The following is a 24,158-nucleotide window of genomic DNA, read 5'->3' as shown; positions in this document are numbered from 1 at the left end:
AAGAACTCCTGCAGCGAAACTGCTGCTGGGGAAAGTGGTCTCCAGACCTCGTCCCCCTTCGTGGCCGGCAGCTCCCCTTTCTGGGGCTCCGGCCACCGTACTCCCTGCGGAGGTACGGGCAGCAGAGGCAGCTCCTGCTCCTCTGCTCCTGGCGGTGGTGGAGGCAGAGGCAGCTCCAGCTCCTCTGCTCCTGGCGGTGGTGGAGGCAGAGGCAGCTCCTGCTCCTCTGCTCCTGGAGGTGGTGGAGGCAGAGGCAGCTCCTGCTCCTCTGCTCCTGGAAGTGGTGGAGGCAGAGGCAGCTCCTGCTCCTCTGCTCCTAGTGGAGGAAGCGGTGGAGGTGGCGGAGGCAGAGGCAGCTCCTGCTCCTCTGCTCCTGGTGGTGGTGGAGGCAGAGGCAGCTCCTGCTCCTCTGCTCCTAGTGGAGGAAGCGGTGGAGGTGGCGGAGGCAGAGGCAGCTCCTCTGCTCCTGGCGGCGCTGGCTCCCTCCGCTGTGGCGGCTGGGCTGGTGCGCGCCGTGCTGCCTTCAGCAGCATGAATAGAGGCTGCTGGGGGACACCAGCCTCCTGCCCCTCTCCCCCCAAAAAATTTCCAGGGGGTTGGGCCTGTAACTCCTCCCCTTCCGGCTCTTGGGGCTGAACCAGCAAGCATTTTCCCTCTGCTGGTGGCTTGGGTCCCAGAGCTGTGGAAGCCCCGACTTGCCTCCCTTTGGGCTGTGGACGCACCGACTCCTCCCTTTTGGGCTGTGGACGCACCGACTCCTCCCTTTTGGGCTGTGGACGCACCGACTCCTCCCTTTTGGGCTGTGGACGCACCGACTCCCCCCTCTTGGGCTGTGGACGTTCGGGCTCCCCCCACTCAGGCGTAGGACGTTCGGGCTCCTCCCACTCAGGCGTAGGACGTTCGGGCTCCTCCCACTCAGGCGTAGGACGTTCGGGCTCCTCCCACTCAGGCGTAGGACGTTCGGGCTCCTCCCACTCAGGCGTAGGACGTTCGGGCTCCTCCCACTCAGGCGTAGGACGTTCGGGCTCCTCCCACTCAGGCGTAGGACGTTCGGGCTCCTCCCACTCAGGCGTAGGACGTTCGGGCTCCTCCCACTCAGGCGTAGGACGTTCGGGCTCCTCCCACTCAGGCGTAGGACGTTCGGGCTCCTCCCACTCAGGCGTAGGACGTTCGGGCTCCTCCCACTCAGGCGTAGGACGTTCGGGCTCCTTCCGCTTGGGCTCCTCCCATTTGGGCTGTGGATGCTCAGGCTCCTCCCATTTGGGCTGTGGAGGCAAAACCAGCAGGCATTCACCCTCTGCTGGTGGAGATGGGGACAGCAGGTACTCACCCTCTGCTGGTGGAGATGGGGACAGCAGGTACTCACCCTCTGCTGGTGGAGATGGGGACAGCAGGTACTCCTCTGCTGGTGGTCCTGCTACCTGGGCTGCTGTTCCATTTATGGTTGCCTCCAGGTAGCTGAGGACAAACTCCACACCTTCCTCCAAGGTGTTTGGGGTGTGTTCCTCCTGATAGGCCTCCCATCTCTCACAGTCCATCATCCACAGGGCCTGGACGACTATGGGCAGAGACTGGGCCTCCAGCCCAGCATTCTCCAGCATCCAGTCCCGCACTTTGATGGCGTCTTCTGCCATTTTTTTTTTTTTTTTTTTTTCTTTTTTTTAAATCCAAACTGCGGTTCCTGCTCTGGCCTGAGTCCTGGAGGCGCTGTCGATCCCACGCAGGACACCACGTGTCACAAAGACGGCCGGAGTGGGTGGCGTCAGACCAGAAACAGGAACACAATAAACAGAGAGATGTGGTTTGGTATAAGCTGGGCGCGTGATCGCGCTCAGCATTTAATAAACAGAAAATAAAAGGTTTTAAACACAACAAAACACAGGACACGGCACTACACGCCAAAATAAAAAGACAAACGAAACGGACTACACAGACAAACAAACACGGTGAGCAGATTTCACTACTATTCACTTTTACGATACACAGTTACCTCCGTCTCCAATCCCGTTCTCCACTCACCGAACACCTAACTCCCGAGTGACTAAACGTGCATCTATATATACTGTTGTGCTGGGATTCAATTACTAATTAATTATTCACTTGAATCCCAGCACGTGAATTAATTCTGTGCAACCCCGTGCTCGCATATTATATTTTAAATGCACGTGCGTGATGTGCAATCCCGTGCCTAAATACAAATATACAATTTAAACACACGTGAAACACAGACCCGTTTATATCCCGTGTACCAATCTATACACCAACATTAACACACGCACGCAACATACATACACAGAACACACAAATGCACACAGGGGCGGGGCACTTTGCCACAGTCGTACATACCGATCAATCATCTCCTGATCACTCGTTTTATCACCAAACTCCTCAATAATGCAACCCAAGTCATTATTCTATAACTATAACATCTCAAAAAAGCTCTGCAAATGTCCGTGATAGTCTCTGTGCGCTGATACAGTAACATCCAGCTTGTTTCCTTATGACTGCCCATATGGGATGCCAATGGCAAGTATGACTATTCACAAGAGATTTTTTTTTTTTTATCGGCTCGGCCATTGAATGGTTTTCTCGGCTTTTTCCGGAGAAAAAACGACTAGAAACCCGTTTTTTTGATGATGTCGGACAGGGTCCGACAATGGACCGGATAGGAATAATTGCAATGTCGGACCAGGTCCGACAATGGACAGCAAAGGGTTAAACAGTTTGCATTTATTTATTTGTTTACCATGGTCTTGGTTAGGTGGAACAGGAAATCTGCATTAACACTTTTTTATATACTGTACATATAAAGTACTTTTTAATTTAACTTTTTTTTTCATCCATACCATCTATTATTGAAAACAAAAGTATCAATTTGTTGCAGGTAAATCAGATTAACATTCATCTTTTGACTCTAGGTTTTAGCTTGATTTTTTTACTTATTTTTACAGCCTGTAACGGTAGTAAATGGAAAAGAACTGGATAAGCCATTTATTGTCCAGCTATGTGATCAATGGGGCAATCCATCACCCGAACCACTTGTCAAAGTCTCATTGGTGAAGGGTAACAACATAAAGGTAAGTTTTTATGGTTTAATGACTAATTACAGTCAGCATTCGGATATCCGTTACCCAGATACATCTGTGGAAGGGTGGTGGGCAATTCACTGACACACACGGGAGACGGAAGGTTTTATTTGAAACGCCGCTTGGCGCACTGATTTATTTTCGCCACAAGGTGGCACTGTGGTACTGCTCCAGAGCTCATCCTAATACCATCAATGTTTAAAAAGGTTGGCAGGTTGTAGCGCACGCAGGTGCTCAAAATAATAGTGACAAAAAAGGCGAAAGGAAAAGGGAAACTAAAACACAGTAATAAAACTACAAAATAAAAGTTCTGCACTCAGCAGTGTTACCCCGACCGTCACAATCCGCACGACCCGGGTCTCCGTCCTACGCTCACCCGTTCCATCAACTTGCTTATACTGTTTGGGGTTTTGCCCAAATTTTTCCCCGCTACTAAAAATTCCTTTTCTTTTTTCTTTTTAATTAATTTGTTGTTGTGCTCGTTCTTCTCCGGCCGTGCTCGGTCCGGCAGCAGAGCTTCCGCCAGCTGGCTCGTTTCGTCTAAGGGGCAGGCTGAGGGAACAACAGAGCCTCATCTTATAGGGTCAGCAATCCCCCCCAAGGCTCGCCTCTCAGCCACTCAGATAGAGGGAAAGCCAACACACCCTCTTCCCCACCTCTCCATGTCACTGCCGTGACTGACAGGCGGATCTACGAGACTGCTGTCCCTTTCCTGCAGTACCACGTGTGCGCCAGACAGTCAGCACAGATCTCCCCTGTTACAACGTCAGTCGTGTTTTACCGCCCTTGTATTAAGAATAAAATCAATCCCCATTATATAGATGTAACAAATTAATGCACTTGTCCGTCACATGTGATTTCTGACTCCGTCACCAGTTTTGTGATACAAAGCCCATCTCTTCAATGTTACAATTTATTTGAATATCCGTCGCAGCCCCGTTTTTTTTCTCTCTCTGCATGCCAAATCAATCTGTGCAGTTACACAGCGCTTCCTCCAGTTTCACCTGACCTGCAGCCAAAACTAAGCAACGGTAATGTAATAGTTAATCATTAAACAGTTTTAGATACTGTGATGTCGTGGTTTTTTTTTGGTTTTTTTTTTAATAAAATATGTGATCTTTAGTTGCTTTTGTGCATTTTCATTTGCAAGTGAGCTGTGACATTATGGCCTTATCGAGCACTATATTCTGCAATTATGAATACTGACTTTGGATACAGTTTTAATTTGGTTTTTTGGGGTTTTTTTTGTATCTTTTGCTAAATTGCATTACCTTTTACGTTGTATGCAGTTCTGTGCATGGGTAACATTTTGATTTAATTTTGCTGTTGGGTCATTAACTGGGAATTTTATACAATACGTATCAGATTTAAAAATATGTACTGTGTTACAATCCACGTGTCGTCTCTTTTGGCAAGTGATGTTTTCAGAATCATATCGTTCTGAATTAAAATACCTCTGTTGAAAATAGTATTGTATGAACAAAACCAATACAGTACATCGAAATGGAAGCCTACTTTATTTTAAAACACAGTCTTTTCAGATATGTATTTTTGATATTGTATCTTTTATGTGTTCCGTGAAACATGGACAAGGGTTGGAACGGGCCAAAATGAAATAATCAGATATGCGTCACACTCGTTTAATCGTCACTGAAGTTAAAAATGTTATAGGCTCGGATATGTGAGTGCTGACTCTAATATTTTAGAGTACAGTGCATTGTTGATCAGCGATGATGGCTTTTAACTTACAAAAGTAAGGATGGTTCAGTAACACTCAAGGGGCAAAGCCTACTGTGCTATGCAGTATTTCTTTGTATACAATACATGAAACGCACAGATTATATACATTTGTACTGAGATACATAATGCAAGCTGAATGTTGCTGGCAGCACATTATCAAATATGTGTTAAAGTACCCAGTGCTGCTGTGGAGTCACCTCTTATTGAGCTGCTGCCCCACCCCAGCTTTCCATTTTATTATTTATGAAAAATATTTTTGCCAGATTGTGACAGGATGTGAGTGGGGTGGAGATAGAGTGAATGTCCAAACAAGTGTTAAAATGTTCCAAAAAGTTTTATTTTAAACACAATGAATCCCCCACTACCAGATATGGTATGGGGGGAAACGGTGGGTTTACAGTACCCAAACAAAAAGTTAATAAATAATAGTAGTAATGGTGGTGTTGCTGTGCTGTTGTGCTCCGTGGCTACAGCTCCCTGGCTGTTATTAGTTTGCAACACAAAACAAATACACAACGTTCCGGCACGTTAGTAACTTTCAGAGTAAGGAGCCGTGCTCGCGTAGCTGCGTCCCCTTTGTACTGCCCCTGTGATCAGCCCGGCGCCACAGTCTATCCAATCACTGCATGCCACGCAGCTGATCACAGTGGATTTGTTTAGTAAACTCGCAGTTACGCGCTTTCTCCAAAATGTCTGACTTCATCGAGATGCCCAGTCTATGGGAAAACATACCACCAACCTTACACAGCGCCCTTTCTGGTGAGGAGGGAGATTTGCAGCTCAGATTCCTTCTCTCTCTGTCACACAGATACAAACCGTTAACCGCCTGCATTGGCGCGCTCTTTCTTTCTCTCTCGTAAATTTGGCTTACTTGCTCTTTTTGATGCTCACAGATTATGCCAGTACCACAAGTACTAAAAACAGATGCTAATGGCAGAGCAGACTTTGGAGTGTTTACAATCGTTGCACCTAGGTAAGTACTGCAAAATAATCAAGGTAAGGAGGATAATCAAATGTCATAGAGAACAATTCCAGAAATACACCAGACTTGCCCTTAAAAATGGTGACACAAGGATGCAGTAAGCAAATCGCTTCATGACACGCATAAATTGCACCCCAATAAAATGCACGTACCAAAAGTTAAAATAACCTCCTTCTGTTTTAAACATTAACTATTATTATTTTGTGTGTCATTGTTTTTGACTGCTGCAGATTCACAATGAATTTAGCAATATTGCCAACACAAACTGCAAATAGTTTGTTTAAATCTACAAAAATGTGTTATTATTGTATGTTTTAATAAATATTCTCTGTTTATTTTAGGGGAGAAAACAAGCTTGAAATTAGAGCCACTTTTAACAAAGTTGTTTTGGAGGGACCTGTTGTAAATCTGAACGTCATTCCAGATCAAAACAAACCTGTTGGTCTTTCTGTTGATTATGACAAAAAGGCATCATTTCCTGCAGGAGGCTTTTTAACAGGTACACTGAGTAGTACAAGTGACTAATTCATGGCATTCCAAGTTATTGTAGTTATTTAATGTAACACTTTTTGCATGACTACCCTTTATGCTGTGTTTAGACAAAGTTTACTGAATCCATGAATACATTTATTTATTGATTTACTTGCAGTGTTTATGGTAAGCGTTCTTTCAGAAGATGGCAATGCAATGAGAAATGTGAACCCGGCTGCTATAACAATGCGGATGTGGAAGGGACAGGGGCATGGATCTCGACTGCCAGCTAGTGTAAGTTTATTTACAAAAAATATAAAGATTCTAAAAAGTTATGATTTTAAAAAACTCAGCAGAGGCATACTTATCAGATCCCTTGCTTGTCTTTTTAATTGCTAGTGTCAGAAGGTAAAACAAGTATTTGTGATGAAACTAATGGTTCAAATTTTGTATACAGCTGTGATTGGTACGTATATAAGTATATATGTTACAGTTCACGTGTAAAATCAGTAAATCTAAAGATACTCTCCCTATCTTCTTTTTTAATTTTTAAATGATGATTTGATCTTGCTATGCATCATACCAGTAGCCATTCGGAACCATCACCTGTATGGTGGTGCATCTTCTCGTAACATTAGTATATCGTTGCACCCCTATTAATAACTGTATTTGTGTATCTACAGTTTGTGTTTGTATATGGATATGGCAAAAGGAGTATGGCAAGCCAAATTATCATTTAGAGATATCTCAAATTAATTTATAGATATCTCTAAATATTTGAAGATATCTCTAAATATTTGAAGATATCTCTAAATATTTGAAGATATCTCTAAATATTTGAAGATATCTCTAAATATTTGAAGATATCTATCTATTTAAAGATATCTCTAAATATTTAAAGATATCTCCAAATATTTAAAGATATCTTTAAATCATTTTAAGATGTCTAAAATACATTTAGAGATATCTCAAAATGATTTACAGATATCTTTAAATTGAGCGTTAAATGAGATATCTAAAATGCATTTTTAGATATCTCTAAATGTTTTTGAGATATCTTGAAATACTTTTCAGATATCTCTAAATCATTTAAAGATATCTCTGAATAATGTCCTGTTCATTTAAAGATATCTCTAAATCATTTAAAGATATCTTCAAATAACTTCCTGTTCATTTAGAAACCTCAAAATCATTTAAAGATATCTTCAAATAACTTCCTGTTCATTTAGAGATCTCTAAATCATTTGAAGATATCTTCAAATGAACAAGAAGCTATTTTGAGATATCTGGAAATGACTTCCTGTGAAAATGCTCTATGTTTTCAATGGACTTCCTGTCTATTTAAAGATATCTTCAAATGAACAGGAAGTTATTTAGAGATATCTCTAAATGATTCAGAGATATCTCTAAATGAACAGGACGTTATTTGAAGATATCTTCAAATGATTTAAAGATATCTTTAAATGACCAGGAAGTTATTTAGAGATATCTTTAAATGATTTACAGATATCTTTAAAACCCTCATTTTAAGATATCTCTAAATGACAGTTTGGCATGCCATGCTAGCACAATCCATATGGTTTCCATAGTATTTAAAGATATCTGTAAATCAATTTGAGATATCTTTATTTCATTTTTAGATATCTTAGATTGATTTACAGATATCTTTAAATTAATTTTAGATATCTTAAAAACTGCACAATTAAAGATATCTGGAATTCAATTTGAGATATCTGGAAATGTTTTACAGAAATCTCTAAATATTTCAAGATATCTTAAAATGCAATTTGAGATCTCTAAATGATAATTTGGCTTGCAATAAAGGAGTCAGTCTGGAAATGTTGTTCCGGACCTTGCCTTGCTGTAACCAAGAATTCTTGACCTTCACGTAAAATAATTGACTACTCCTGCTGTACATGATCCTATCTCTGAAAGCACTAGTTCATAAACAAAGTTTGTAACCATTTAAATGTGATGTGTCAAAATTGCAAAAGCTCTATTCTGTTTTGCTCTTCTACCAAGTCATAAGCCAAATAGTTTTGTAAGGCAGTCAACAACAGCCCTTTTCTACTAAGGTCATACCTTATGTACTTGATGAGAAATATGCCTGGGGGCAAAGTAGACTGTGATAGACAATGTTTTGTTGCTGCAGGACATACAATTAGTCTATGAATGACTTATTAGTATACTAAACAGACCTTTTTCATGAAATACAAAAAGGTTTTTTAAGCAAAATTGTTTTTTTTTTGTTTTTTTTTAAACTTTACCATCTGAAATCATAATCTTTGTTCTAACATCTTGCTTTCTTTCTTAGGCTACAGTGCTCAACTGTAACAAACCAAAGGAGAATGAAAAAGAGGGCTGTTTTTACTTCAGGTACTATTACATTTGTAAAGAGGGACACATGGATGTACTGCCTGCTGTGTTGATTGCGTTTATCACTGTATGTGTTTATGTCTCTGTAGATGGGAATTGTTCATATGTCATCTTCCTGTTTTAACGCACCGATTTTGATTAAAATTAGGTCTGCATACAGGTTGCAAAAATAATGGTCTTGGTTTGGGTTCTTAAAGTCTAGTGAGCAGGGAAGAAAATAATTGCAAAGGGGCTTAACTTCCTGGCAAAGGAAACATTTATTTTATTGAATCTCATAAAGTGTAAGGCCCATGGGAAAGGAAAGTCAAGCATGATGAAGTGCAATAAATACTAGCACCATCAGAGGGTAGCTTTTTAAACAAATAAAAATTCCTCTCTTTGCACATGCATTACATCATATAGATAATTTACATGTTTGTCAATGCAGTGTTGAGTTTTGGTTTGTTGTAGTAAAGCCATGTGCTACTTTCAGTAATATAATGTCTAGCTAGTGCTAGCATGTGTGTTTTATTTGTTTATTTATTTTTAATGTACGAATTTGCTATACATTTGTTTTGGTCCAGCTGACCAGATAGCTGATGACTGACATACAGCCTTCTGTTTGCATACCATTTCAAGATGGCCTGAACAAACTGTAAAAAGGATTCAACCCATTAGCCCAGTAACACACTTGAAGGTTTGCGGTTGTACTGCCCATTTTTCTGGTGGTTGAGGTGTAGATTGTCTACAATAGCATACCTTCTTGTGTTGTGAGTAGGATCCCCTTTGGCCTAATAATGAGTAGGATCACCTTTGGCTTTGCAAAGGAAGATGTGTAAGGTCATGTTTTGCAAACCAATCTTGCACATTATGGCCCCATACTGGATACTGATTTTTTGTCCAGTGTACTATAAAGTGCCCTTTATACTGCAGAACCAGTTATAAGATGGCATGGTCGTGGTTGTTATTTGTTCCATAATGCCATTCCACTAACACAGTGGTCTTAAACCAATTTTTTTTGGTACCACAGTTGCAATAAAAGGTATAATAATCTGATAAACCAATCACCCCCCCCCCCCCCCCCCCCATTTACTTTAATATATAATTCACAACAGTTTGGGAGTGACAATTCAAGATTAAATTAATTATTTTCTTTACTCTGTATGACCTTTAGAATTACCACCAGGGGTACCCCCGGTTGAGAACCCCTGAACTAACACTTCTCATTATTATTATTATTATTATTATTATTATTATTATTATTATTATTATTATTATTTATTTCTTAGCAGACGCCCTTATCCAGGGCGACTTACAATTGTTGCAAGATATCACATTATTTTTGCATACAATTACCCATTTATACAGTTGGGTTTTTACTGGAGCAATCTAGGTAAAGTACCTTGCTCAGGGGTACAGCAGCAGTGTCCCCCACAAGGGATTGAACCCACGACCCTTTGGTCAGGAGTCCAGAGCCCTAACCACTACTCCACACTGCTGCCCGGCTTGTAACTATGGCTCCTGGCTACAGCTCACTGTGGGGTAGATGTAAGGATATGCGCAAAGTGATTTGCAGGTGCAAAACCCCCATAATGCTGTCGTAAATAGTGTTTTGCTGCCGTAAAGTCTGATTTTACCAGCCGCTACAAATGCGCTGTATGTAAAGAATGGTGTTCACATGGCGTTCTGCACCCGCTATCAAATTTGCACTTTGCCATCATTAATCCATTACAATTATATTGAATGCATTCAAATGAAGAAAAGAGCATGGAATTGGATGGGATCTGGATACTATCCCTGCACATGTGAAAGTGCTGTGTTCTCTGCACTATTTAGCCTCTTTTTTTTTCAGACCATAGTTGAAATGTCTGGAACGATAGCCCAATCCACCTTTTCCAGTGCTAGGCAAATTTCTGGATGTCATGCTAAAAAGGGCAGGCAAATACACATCATTTCCTAAGGATACTAGCATAACATGTTGGCTGAGGCTTTTCCAAACAACTCCATTTCATGCTGAGTGACCTCAGCCGTAAAGACTCTCCGCTCCTCCACAGAAAACTTCTCTCTTCCGTGTGCCAAGGATTTTGCTGCCCTTCTTGTGACATATTTTTTTTGGTTTGTATTTCCGTGCTCCACAAATGTCATACAGCGACTACTGCTCTCTGTACTCCTAACTCTGCAAGTGCAGCCGCTAAATAGACCGATGCGCTTATTGAGACCCTCATTATCATAATTGTGGATCATTATTTTTGCATGTTGAGTAATTTGCATTGCTCTTAAGCTTACATTGGGTGCAGTGCAAAATAATTGCCTGGCTGTAATGCAATTTGAATTTTGCATCTGCAATTATTTGCACTGCGCCTATACCTCCATCTACCCCTATATGTATTTTAGATGCAAATTGATTGGAAATCAACATGATGCCACTTTTTACTGCAGCATCATGATGTAATAATAATCATGTTAAAAAGTTCTGAAATGTTGAAACTGGTTACTAATTCCATAACCTTTTTTATATTGTTGTTAGGGACAAAGTAATTCCTGATCGAGTTGGGGTCTACACCATTCAGTTTGTGTATATGGTAGACAAAATTAATATGCTGTGCAGTGACCAGGTATGTTTATAAAATTTCTCTAATCTCTTTTCAGGGATTAAAAAGGTATAATGTTTTTCATTTAATAAAAAAAAAATCCACCAACTAGGACACTAATAAAATAAGTTAAGTGGATTCACTGGAAATGTACAATGCTCTAGAAAAATCTGTCTGTGTCTTATCCTGATTTAAATCCCCCCTTAAGATCAAAAGCTTGTTACATCTATAGTATCCAATGTATTTATCAAAATTCTAAACATAAATAGGTTTTATATTTAAATTCTCTACTTTTAAACGGCTTGCTTTCTTTGAATAGTCATTATTCGATTATTCAGTATTTTTTACCATTTTAATAAAAGAGGAAAATAAGTAGTTTATAAAAGGTTCAGTTCTAATATTTCGTACATTAAGTAGAACATGATAGTACTATAACAGTTAAATAACAGGTATTCAACTCCTGCTTTTTTTTTCAGATTTCACTAAATGTGGTACCTAATGAGCCTGTGAAATTGATTCCAGATGAACAGCCGCCAACTCCAGTTGTTTCAAATATCCGTGCCATTGCCAGTCGGACTTTGGTTCAAAGCTTGACTCTTAAAATCATGGTAATTTCATTCTTGTATGTGTTATTTTTTTTTTAAGGATAGGCTGCAAATACAGTACATATTATTTATGAGTTGTTAAAGGGGTTCTGGTTTAACCCTTAGTGGTCCATTTATTCAGCACGTCTCAGGCGCGTCGGGTCCAATTTATTTTCACATGCGCAGTTTATTTTAGATGCGCTGTTTAAAAGTATTTTTTTTCACAGTAAAACAGGTTTAAAAGGCACTGCAACACTCAGTACTGCATCTCCAGCCCCGCCCCACCCCTTGTTCGCTGTATTTTTTACATACCTCTACATAGTAGTGCATCACCAAACTCCTCAATAATGTGATCCGTCATTATTTTATTACTATAACATCTAAAAAAAGCTCTGCAAATGTCTGTGATATTCTTTGAGCGCTGGATGCAGAGCAGATTTCTTGTTTGTTTATGTCCATGTTAGCTATGTGGTTTCGGGGCTATCTGTATTCGTGAGATACGCCCCCTTTTTTTTCCCCATCCCCGGCTTCTCTCGGCTCCTATTGGTCGCACTCGGCCATTGAATGGTTTTCTCGGCTTTTTCCGGAGAAAAAACGACTAGTAACCTATTTTTTACATCTTTTTGATGATGTCGACATTGGACCGGAAAGGGAAAATTGCATTGTCGGACCAGGTCCAAGATAGGACCGCAAAGGGTTAATTAATTAATTAACTTTGTTTACAATTGGTACAACAAAACAAGCAAACACTAAACACTCACGGTATATCACAGTCCTTCAGCGGTTCTCTCGTAACCATAACAAAGGAACAGTTCGCTCAGCCACATCCCCTTTTGTACCTTCAGCCACACCCCCTTGGTTAGCGAGTGCAGTCGTTTTTCCTCCAATCTGCGATTGCCACATCGCCTCCCATCTAGGGCGAGGACTTGGTGTACTGTGGCTCCGCCCCCTTCCCGGATGGCCAACTTCCGACTGACCCTGGAATGAACTGCCAAACCATCCAGTCCGGGGCACACTGTTCCCTTTACACAGCACCCTCACAGGTCGGGAGGGAGATTTATAACCAAGATTCATTCTTTCTCTGTCACAGATATATAGTAACGTGTTGCTAAAATACAGCAACAGTTCGGAACTCTTAATGAATTTAACAAAAACATCAGAGGTAACAACTCCACTTCCAGTGATATGTGACCACTGTTAACACAGACAATGTCATGCTTTTATACTTTTTCAGTCTAGGTATAGTGCAGAGTAAGGGTAACCAGGCCCCAGGGCAGTTTCTCCTACCTTCTATAACATATGATTGGCCTCATCTTATTTTTTTCTGCCCCCAGCTAGTATAACATAAATCCCTATGAACTCTCGGGAAAGCAGCAGGAAGCCCTGGAGCCAAAAAGGCTGCACGAAAGCAGATGGACCTCGGAATGGGGTTTTACTGCTGTGTAACACAACAGCACGTTCATTTACTTGTCAACAATCACCTAATGTTTTTCTCAAAATCACAAATACATACTGTACTAACAATACTAATTAACTCCTATGTCATCACTGTTATTTATTCTTTGTGATGTTCACTTGATCAGTTTCTGCAAATACAGCAGTAAAATTAAATCATGAGCATGCCTTTTTTAAATAAAAAAAAACTGTATTTCAGGATGAATATAACAACCCCACTTGTACAGACCTGGATGGGAAAGTGGTAGTTACCATTAAAAGCCCAAATCGGAATGTCACAGAGATTCCCCAGTTTCAGGGGAAAGTTAAGTCTGTGGAATTTAAACTCTTTAAAGGTTCTGCTGAGATTTCGGTAAGTGTTTTTTAATTATAAATATATATATACACACACACACACACACATTGGTTTTTGATCCACAAATCAAACTCTACCGCAATGTATTTAAAAAATGAATTTGTTGATTGCCAAAATGAAATGGAAACATTCTGCTCGTATTTGAATTATAATATAATTGGAGAACAAAACATTGCGAGAAACTCTACATCCACTGTTCCCCTTTTAAATAAAATAAAATAAATGTATCAGTTGCTACTGACACATGTAAACGTAGATGGGAAATCATTTGCTGCCTTGTTGTATTTAATGGGGATACCATCAGCATTATCTCACACCGAAATATACTTCTTTTTTTGGCAAGTGTACATCTGATGAAAAAATATACATTTGTTGTTCAAATCCTCTGAGCATCATGGCTTGGTAGTCATTTAGGTTAACCCTGTGTGACGTATTAACCTTGTACTCTATGAAATAAGTACCAATTACCAGTTATGATTATGTAGTTTTAGAAATAATATTTCAGCCCCTTTTAAGAGTTCATCCTTTTGTACTTATTGGTGTGGCTGACAAATGGATATTCTTGTGGAACACATGAAACTAAGCTAAATAAAATAAAAACATTCAACTGCCTTACACCCCTTATACGGCACACTATCACATTTTTGTTGCAAATACACATTCCATATTCCTTGAAAATGACATCTACAGCACAACATCAACACAGAGCAGATAGAAAATGTAAGAAAGTGTCTGTATAAAGATACATAATTCAGAACAGGATGTCTTTGTGGGTGCATGTTGGGAATGAGTGGTTAAGTACACATGGGCTAACAATATAATTCCAGCAAATGTTATCTTATATATATTGACATAACTTTTGAATGAGCTCATAGTTTCCTATATGAATGATGCCCAGATTATGGTAAACATGCATTTTGAATTTAATTTATTATTTTTTTTTCAATAGTGTTTGTAAACAAAATAATCGATGGCTTATTTTAGGAATTTAATCCTACATTTATACACAAAGGCACGTTTTATTGTTTTAAAGATGACTTTCTCAGCTTCAATGCTACTATGTTGTGGTCGTCGTATGCTGTTTCCATTTTTACTTAGAATTATTATTTGATATTATATAACTAATCATTACAATATTTGAATGAATAATTGAGAACAGAAGCCCATTTTGTATAATTGTATGAATATGTACAGATACAGATTAGGTTTAGGGTTGTTGATGCTGGAGCATTGGGATCCTTTAAGAGCCAACTTGACAAAGGTTTAAGATCAATCAGCTATGAGGAACCAGCATAAAACGGATGGACTGAATCGTCTCTCTGATTGTAATTGTACTTATTTAGACAGTTGAAGGAGCACGGGTGGCACAGTTTTTTGTAGCCAATGACTCATCCTGAGAGAGAGTGTGTGTGTGTATTTATTTATTTATTTATTTATTTATTGATTTATTTATTTATTTTGACATATACATACGTAGACAAATACAGCCTTTCACTGTGCAGTGTGATAACGCAAAAATGATGCAGCTTTGCAATCCTGTTTTTTCTGACCACCATTGGATCAGCTAAACTTCATTAGTCTTGGCAGAAAATGTATTAAACAAAACGTCAGAGACTGTCTGTCCCCACAAATAAAAATAGTGCTACATTTTTTCTTATTTTCTGTAAAGGAACAAAAATAGTATTTACATTTGAGTACCAAGCACTACTTTTCCCATGACTGATCTGTTTTAAATGCCGACTTCATGCAAACTCTCTCTGCAAAAGTTGTAACATTTAAAGTATTTGCAAGGAGTGATTTGATATATTTTCTTCACTGACTGCTTCAAATTACCATGAAAAACTCAAATTTACCTTTACCATAATGTGTTCATTTTTCATTTAAGAAAATGTGAGACCTATAAAATAATGGAAATACATATTCGGTAATACATGTATTTACTGGAATTGTTTTGTAAGCACCACGCACCTTTAACAATTTTCAAGCTGTAATGTTAGTTCTTGAGGTGCAAACAGTTTTCAGAATCTGACTGTTTAAACAAGCAGCTATTTCCACAGAGGCTGGACGCTTCCATAAATGGAGCTAGAATCTTTTTTCCCCCCCATACATTACGCACTTTAGTATATGCATGATAATGAAACATTGTACAGTATGTTTAGCAAAATTGTATTATTTCGTGTTTAAACAATGCTCCTGTAATCTAATGTAATTTCCATGTCCTTTCAGAACCTTATTCTTGCAGAAAATAGCCTTGGTGTCGATGGCACTGAATATATCCTTCATTTTGACCCAGTCATTCCAGACCTGAAAGACACCACATTGACACCATTCCGGCTATGTTTCATGTTTTCGAACGGTGAGTTAAATGTATTGCTGTTGTTGCCAATCTGTCCTGAAATGGCATCATGAAAAATTTATAATGAGAAACAAACTAGCTATACAGAGTACTTTCACCTTTTTATACCAAGGTGTAGGGCTTTATTCCAGAGGTGTAAAGAAGACCTTGCTGCTGCCGAACAGTTGTATATTACAAGGTCAACCAAGGCAATATCCATTTTAAAACAGTTTTAAGCTGTTTTAAATTCATATTTTCAGTGTTGATAAAGACCTAACACTTCTAGATAGAGGCTTCATACTCAGTACAGAGCTGTATTGTGTGATTCTCTAGGACCTAGAGTAGATCAAGTTCAGTCGTGGGTGTTCTTAAAGAAAGATGAACTGTTTCCTGTCATTTTTTTTTTACAAAGCTTCTGCCTTTTATCTCAGAAACCAATTGAGTTTGCGACTTCATATTTGCAGTGTTATATAAAAACTGCATGCGAAATGTGTTGCTGAACATGACATTTAACTCAGACCTAAAATGGCTTCCATATTAAGGTCAGGTGACATTTGAAGTCATAGTATTGTAAATTTAATGGAGTTAACATGATTGTGTAAACTATGTGATTTGTTCTGGCAATACCAGCTGGGTATTCTATGCATTGATGCATTGTGATCCTTTTCTAGGATTGTATGGTACACTATTTAAAACAACCTTGTATCAGCATGCGCACACCAGAATTCTGTCAGGCCAGGCATTTAACCAAACTTTTTTTTATTAGTTTTCTAGTACAAACATACAATATAAAATGTAGCCTTTGGTTAAATGAATGACTGACCTGAAAACATATAAAATATGATTTTTATATTATATACTTTTTTTTTTTTTTTAGATTTCAAGAAGCAACAGCAAATGACAGCCCTAACACGGGAAAAAGACCAGATATCCCAATCAATTGTTGCTTACAAGAGTTTATTTGACACCACCAATCAACTTGTCGGTGAGATGAAATGTAAGTTATTTATACAATATTGTGATTTGTGTTTTTAAAAGCAAATATTGAAAGAATATAAAGTTCATATGAGGCAGCAGCTGTATCAATAACAGTCTTGTGTGACATAAGCTTATTCAATTGGAACCCCAATTTGCTTTATTTTATAGAAGCTGTACTTCAAGTTTGACCAATTTCGAAATTAAATTTGAACAAACAAAAAAAAAAAAAAAAAATTGTGTTAAAGGTTATGGAAACATTTTTGTATTCACAGACCTGTGTCTTCTATGTATATTACTGTGTTTTTCTATTTTTTGTTTGTTTATTTTTTCAGGTCAGGCTCAGGATGCCTCAGTCAAGGAAGCTCAACTGAAAACTGAGCTGAACAAACTTAAAGTAGAAATTCCACAAGTGAATGTTGTAAGTATTCCCTTTATGAAAAAGTACATTGCAACACAATTTTATGAAGCAAAGTCGATTTAAAGGACAAAAATGCTTAAGTTGGAGATGGGCATTTCCATATATTTTAATGAACGTATACACGTAATTTACTAACGCTTAAACCATTACACTATTATACATTACATCAAAGTGCCACTGGCAAAAGATAATGCTTACGTAATACTAAAATTCAAGTAATACATACTTTAAAAAAAACAAAAAAAAAAAACAATAGCGGTACTTAGCAATCCAGGTAAGGTTTTGGGGAATTGAGTAATTTACTAATTTAGACACTGTCACAAAACACTTTATGAATGAGTGTACAATCGTTCAAGAACGAAATTCGACTCTTTTTGATGACATCCTCAGCATTATTAATATTCTCTGGGTGGCGTCAGTAGCTGCCAGTCAAGGGCAGTTTGCAAAACCTGATTCCGATGCCCCTATCACGTCTGCTAGAATTAGCTTTCCCAGTATTTCTATGATCCATTCTCTCACTATCACATGCAAACTCAAGCTTGCAGCAAAATTGCTATGCATATTTTTTATACATTCAATTTAAATATCGGACACATTTTTACATTTTTCAATGCTTAAAACACTCATTATGCAGCTCATCTGGGGTGCTAGCAGTACTATTTAACATTACTTCTATAGGTAGCTCTTTTTATTAACAGGAAGTAACAAGGACAGTTTGTGTAAAGGCCAACTTCTGCATAATTTCCAAACAGCAATTGAAAGCAACATAATGTACAGATGTCTGCATTAGACAACGATAAAAAATAAATACATGTTTACATTAAGTAACATAGCATATTAAATACAGTACATACCTCCCAGTCCTGGTATACATTCTGCTACGTGAAGCCTTATATGTGGATTAAATAAAACTCAGTTTAATGCTAAACTAGGGTTAGTTGATCTGGGGTTACGTTTTAATCGGTTACATTGCACCACAATTAGTAAATCTTGGAGTAAGCAGGTAATCCTAGACTTCTGATTAGCAGTCAGTCATTATTTGTATACACCGTATTTTGCAAATGTAAACGTAAAAGCAAATGTAAACAAAAAAATTATAGAAAGTATGAAAATATTCAATTCTATTAATTTTACTCATTATATGTTCTCTGCTCAGATGATGTTTAATTCATGAAAATATAATCATTGATTTAATCTGGGTTAGTGGTTAATCCACGTTGATGCAGTTGACCCTGAATGTCATGAATTAGTCATCATTGTAACGGAACAAGTTTAAAACTACAAAATTATTTTTATTTATTTATTTATTTATTTAGTAGTTAACCCTGTCCTTCAACAGTGCTGATAGTCACTATATCTTTAGCGATCATTTCAACCATTAGGTTTGTGTTTGCTCCTGGGTGGAGTGCATTTGGTGTAGCGAGTTGTAATGGTTCGTTCGGATTTAGCAGGTCTCCTGCTGCTTGTGCAAGGCATATGCTCATTCTCTCACAGCAGAGCCCAAGGGTTGTGGCTGGGCCTCTCTCTGCAGCTAGGTGAAGCCTTCCCGACTCATCTCATCTCATCTCATCTCATCTCAACTGGCCGTACAGAGTTTAGAAGAATCGTATCAGTGTGCGTGCACTTAAAACCAAGATTATGCATATTTCAGTCGGGATGTCTTCAGATTTGAAGATCGAACATGTTGAATCTTTTTCAGACGCAGTTTCGTTCAGATGTGATCAGTCTGTCTGTGTGCAGCGGTTGCCAACCAAGACTGACTGAGACCGATTAGTCATAAGGGTGTCAACCAGTGGTGAAGCAGGTTTAAGTGATGTAACTTGTCATACAAGATGGTGGAATATTGACAGCTTTTGTTCCACAGGTAAAAATATATTAGTCTTGAATTGCTCCGAGTGTCCCGAATTAAAAAAATACCAGATATGTGCACATTTGAATTGTTTTTTTAGGCGTTTACTAATCAAAGGTAAATTATCAATTTACCTTTTTATTATCAATCTACTGGCAGCGTATATTTTCTTACTGCGCAAAACAGATGTAACCGGTGCGTCGATCTCCAATAGGTCACAAATCACAAGCCCCTAGATCCACTCGCTGAGAAAAAAACGCCAGTCAAATAAAAAATCAACAGTTTGGATTTTATTTACCACAGGCTAAAGTGTAGTAGACAAACTATACAAAAAGTCAAACACTGCCTGAAATGTTTGCACGGTGTAAATGGTCAATTGCTAAATTAATAGGCCAAGCGCTTCTTTTGGTTGCCTCGTAGCGCTGTCTCCACCATCTAATCAGCATACGATGCAATGCATAATATGAGGGTCGCTATGTTGGGTTAAGTTAATACAAAAATGTGTACAGGGCAGTATTAATTAAATCTGCATACATAGTAATCACCAGGATCTAGCTGTGGTCTGTAATTCAGTCTTAGCAGTGTGCGACACCCAGTCGTAAAAAACTGAACTGTGACGTCAAACCAAAACTCAGCAAAACTGATCGCAAAATCTGTGCATACTCAGATGAGATGAGTCGGAATGGCTTGAGTTGGGCTGTGTGCAGCGGGCTTAAGGGGCCGTTACGTTGTTACCTTGAAAAGTGACTCTGTATTCAGGCCATTGCGCTGTGTTTTTAGTTTGCTTAAAATACTTACTTATTTCAGCTCTCAATACTCTTCAATGGGTTGGTTGTTCTCACAAAAGAATAATAATAAAAGAAAAAATTGATATCTACGTTGATTGTAATGTATGCGACACGGAGACGGGATTGAACTTCACTGAACTTTATTAGCACATTCCCCCCTGCTGACGGATGAGACTAGATCCTGGGTGCGCCCCTGATACACAGCTCTGTAACAACCAACACCACTGCAGATCTTTATTATTATACCATAACAAGCTGGGTTAAATAAAAATATTGTTCAGACGAAGAGCAGTAATTCAATCTAATTCAAATGTCTTTAGAAACTAAATCCAAAGTTCCACAGTTTTACAGCCTTTTGTGTGACTTCAGTTTCCCATAGATAGATTTTCATATAGTATGTAGGTTTTAAAATATAATATGTGGGACACAGTACATGTCCAGTTTTACTTGCGAAGTGGAAAAAACGTTTATGGTGGATATTCCTTAACTATGGAACAACAGTGATAAACGGGTTTTCCACTTCTTCCTGCAAGCACACATGTGATCAAGTGTAAGTTAATGATGCAACAACCATACTGTATATATCAGAACAATGACAACAAACAGTAAAGTTTATTAGAATATTTAAAATGATATGATGCACGTTATTAGTATAGCTTTTTTAGTAATCAATAAGCAGCCTATATTTTAACTACAACTAATACAATTCACATGCAGAAACTACTACAGTATTGGGGAAAAAAAAGACAGTCGTGAATTAAAAAAATGTTTAGAAAACCTAATATTTATTCTAATTTTGAAAGTAGAATAAAAACAGTACTAATTATATCCTCATGATCGTAGGCCATTCTTAATGTTTTGAAAGGTAAAAACAGGTTTCTCAGTCCAACCATACGGCTCTTTAGTGCTTTCGTCACAAAGACTTACTTCCTTGGATATCGTTGCTTTGCGGTTGTAAACAATATGGCGGTCTCATTGTTTTCTGCATAGACTTTTTTAAAAAATGAAAAGTGGAGAAAAGCTTTCAAGTCAGGGGATTAACAATCATTCATGTATGATGGTACACTTGGTGTCTTGAAAATCAAAAAAGTTTCAAATCTACGATGTCGAGGCAAGTTTCTCGCTAAATTCACGCTTGGATTTTATTATCATTTATTTGTAAAGTGTATATACAGTACTGTGCAAAAGTTTTAGGCAGGTGTGAAAAAATTCTGTAAAGTAAGAATGCTTTCAAAAATAGACATGTTAATAGTTTATATTTATCAATTAACAAAATGCAAAGTGAGTGAACAGAAGAAAAATCTACATCAAATCAATATTTGGTGTGACCACCCTTTGCCTTCAAAACAGCATCAGTTCTTCTAGGTACACTTGCACACAGTTTTTGAAGGAACTAGGCAGGTAGGTTGGCCCAAACATCTTGGAGAACTAACCACAGTTCTTCTGTGGATTTAGGCAGCCTCAGTTGCTTCTCTCTCTTCATGTAATCCCAGACAGACTCGATGATGTTGAGATCAGGGCTCTGTGGGGGCCATACCATCACTTCCAGGACTCCTTGTTCTTCTTTACGCTGAAGATAGTTCTTAATGACTTTCGCTGTATGTTTGGGGTCGTTGTCATGCTGCAGAATAAATTTGGGGCCAATCAGATGCCTCCCTGATGGTATTGCATGATGGATAAGTATCTGCCTGTACTTCTCAGCATTGAGGAGACCATTAATTCTGACCAAATCCCCAACTCCATTTGCAGAAATGCAGCCCCAAACTTGCAAGGAACCTCCACCATGCTTCACTGTTGCCTGCAGACACTCATTCGTGTACCGCTCTCCAGCCCTTTGGCGAACAAACTGCCTTCTGCTACAGCCAAATATTTCAAATTTTGACTCATCAGTCCAGAGTACCTGCTGCAGTTTTTCTGCACCCCAGTTCCTGTGTTTTCGTGCATAGTTGAGTCGCTTGGCCTTGTTTCCACGTCGGAGGTATGGCTTTTTGGCCGCAAGTCTTCCATGAAGGCCACTTCTGACCAGACTTCTCCGGACAGTAGATGGGTGTACCAGGGTCCCACTGTTTTCTGCCAATTCTGAGCTGATGGCACTGCTGGACATCTTCCGATTGCGAAGGGAAGTAAGCATGATGTGTCTTTCATCTGCTGCAGTAAGTTTCCTTGGCCGACCACTGCTTCTACGGTCCTCAACGTTGCCCGTTTCTTTGTGCTTCTTCAAAAGACTTGGACAGCACATCTGGAAACCCCTGTCTGCCTTGAAATTTCTGCCTGGGAGAGACCTTGCTGATGCAGTATAAATACCTTGTGTCTTGTTGCTGTGCTCAGTCTTGCCATGGTGTATGACTTTTGACAGTAAACTGTCTCCAGCAACCTCACCTTGTTAGCTGAGTTTGGCTGTTCCTCACCCAGTTTTATTCCTCCTACACAGCTGTTTCTGTTTCAGTTAATGATTGTGTTTCAACCTACATATTGAATTGATGATCATTAGCACCTGTTTGGTATAATTGTTTAATCATACATCTGTCTATATGCCTACAAAATCCCTGACTTTGTGCAAGTGTACCTAGAAGAATTGATGCTGTTTTGAAGGCAAAGGGTGGTCACACCAAATATGGATTTGATTTAGATTTTTCTTCTGTTCACTCACTTTGCATTTAGTTAATTGATAAATATAATCTATTAACATGTCTATTTTTGAAAGCATTCTTGCTTTACAGCATTTTTTCACACCTGCCTAAAACTTTTGCACAGTACTGTATAAACGATTTAAAATGTATTTTTAAACAAGAATACTAGTAGTTGATAATATTAATGAAAAATACATGGACTAGTTGATAACGATTTAATATTCTGCTGTACATTTTAAGTTGTGCTTTGTTGTTCTCTGTAGTATACAGTAATATAATAAAACCAAATGAACATGATAAAATTACATGTCTATACACACATTGTGGTGTTTATTTGTTATTAGCACTAATGCCTTTTGCCATTGACTCGCCCGCTTGTTTAGTGTGATGTCACACTAAAGAAGCGCATAGATATAGAATACTGTATATGCTGACAACTACTTCCACAAAGCGTAAGCATGTGCATGACTTGTCCTGCCTCCCCTGCAGAGGGTTGTGAGGATCTCTGTTTCTTTCGCCGTGTCGCCACCGTTATTTGCACCACCTCTCCATTTATAAATGTAATAATTATTTTGCAGGTCCAACAAATAGAAGAAATGATAAAACAAAAGAGTGCAGAAAGAGAACAGATATTGAAGGAACCTAGAAGAACATGCACCATCCCCATGGCTCCTAAAGGAAACCCTGATGTACTCGGAAAGGTTTGTTATTTGCAAAAGAGAATTTGCCTTTTTATATGTTTGAAGTTCAGATCATCTGTTAACTAATGTATTAGCCTCCATCACAATTTGTTGTAATCAAGTTTTAGCTTAGGGTTTTATTTGATCGCCCTATAGCCTGCTGGAATAAACTACAGCCAGATTTTCTTAAAGCATTTTACAGTGCCACCTGTATTGCATTAGCCATTTAGTTTTAGTGGTAATCTCAAGATAACCATGGATAGGTGGTTGATGCAATCAAGGGTGGTGTGCCCAGGGCTATAAAAGGCTTAAAAAATCCAGCTTTGGCTTATCCAGGCAGGGTATAGGTTAACTTAATCAACCACTAAAACAAGAACAGACAGATTAAGGAGTGCATGACCATAAACTGGCATGGTTTTGAATTGATGCAGACCACATGTTGTTTTTGGTTTAAAATTAGTTGTATCTCTGTGTACCTTGTTTTATCTATAATGGAAAAAAAAATTCTTATTTGGCAATCTTCAGATCTGCCACATGACCACTTGCTGATTTAATGTAGAAAATGGGAATCATTTATATGACGGACTCAACCTTTTCTATAAATGGTTTACACGTGGATTGACTAACTGAAGTGGAATGCAGTGTAAAAATGAACATTTAAGGGCAATAAGGGTTTTCTTCTGTGTTTTGATTTCCCTGAGTGTTTGTTTCATGTAGTTAACTGTATTTAGGAATGTATCTTTCTTCCTAAATTATCTATGCATTTCCCTGGTGTGTTTTGGGTATTTCAGCTAAATAGGTACAGTAAGACACTAGATTTCAACATCTGCGATCACATTACCTTAAAATGTATTGAGTATG

At 38.7% G+C, this 24,158-nt stretch overlaps 1 protein-coding gene across 2 annotated transcripts in view; it reads left to right on the top strand.

Annotated features, from left to right (window-relative positions):
- smchd1 (structural maintenance of chromosomes flexible hinge domain containing 1) overlaps positions 1-24,158 on the top strand; it is a 123,258-nt gene that overhangs the window by 86,509 nt on the left and 12,591 nt on the right. For both annotated transcript variants that reach the window (XM_059022530.1, XM_059022531.1), the window contains exons 30-41: positions 2,952-3,077; positions 5,720-5,799; positions 6,150-6,307; positions 6,458-6,573; positions 8,594-8,655; positions 11,162-11,249; positions 11,702-11,833; positions 13,464-13,616; positions 15,846-15,975; positions 16,832-16,951; positions 17,265-17,350; positions 23,196-23,318. In XM_059022530.1, the coding sequence (XP_058878513.1) occupies positions 2,952-3,077; positions 5,720-5,799; positions 6,150-6,307; positions 6,458-6,573; positions 8,594-8,655; positions 11,162-11,249; positions 11,702-11,833; positions 13,464-13,616; positions 15,846-15,975; positions 16,832-16,951; positions 17,265-17,350; positions 23,196-23,318 (1,374 nt within the window). The remainder of the gene's footprint in view (positions 1-2,951; positions 3,078-5,719; positions 5,800-6,149; positions 6,308-6,457; positions 6,574-8,593; positions 8,656-11,161; positions 11,250-11,701; positions 11,834-13,463; positions 13,617-15,845; positions 15,976-16,831; positions 16,952-17,264; positions 17,351-23,195; positions 23,319-24,158) is intronic.

This window comes from Acipenser ruthenus, chromosome 4 (assembly GCF_902713425.1).
Source record: "Acipenser ruthenus chromosome 4, fAciRut3.2 maternal haplotype, whole genome shotgun sequence".
In the NCBI taxonomy this organism is placed as follows: Eukaryota; Metazoa; Chordata; class Actinopteri; order Acipenseriformes; family Acipenseridae; genus Acipenser; species Acipenser ruthenus.
The sequence above is the reverse complement of the archived record's forward strand: the minus strand, read 5'-3'. Positions and strand labels throughout refer to the sequence as shown.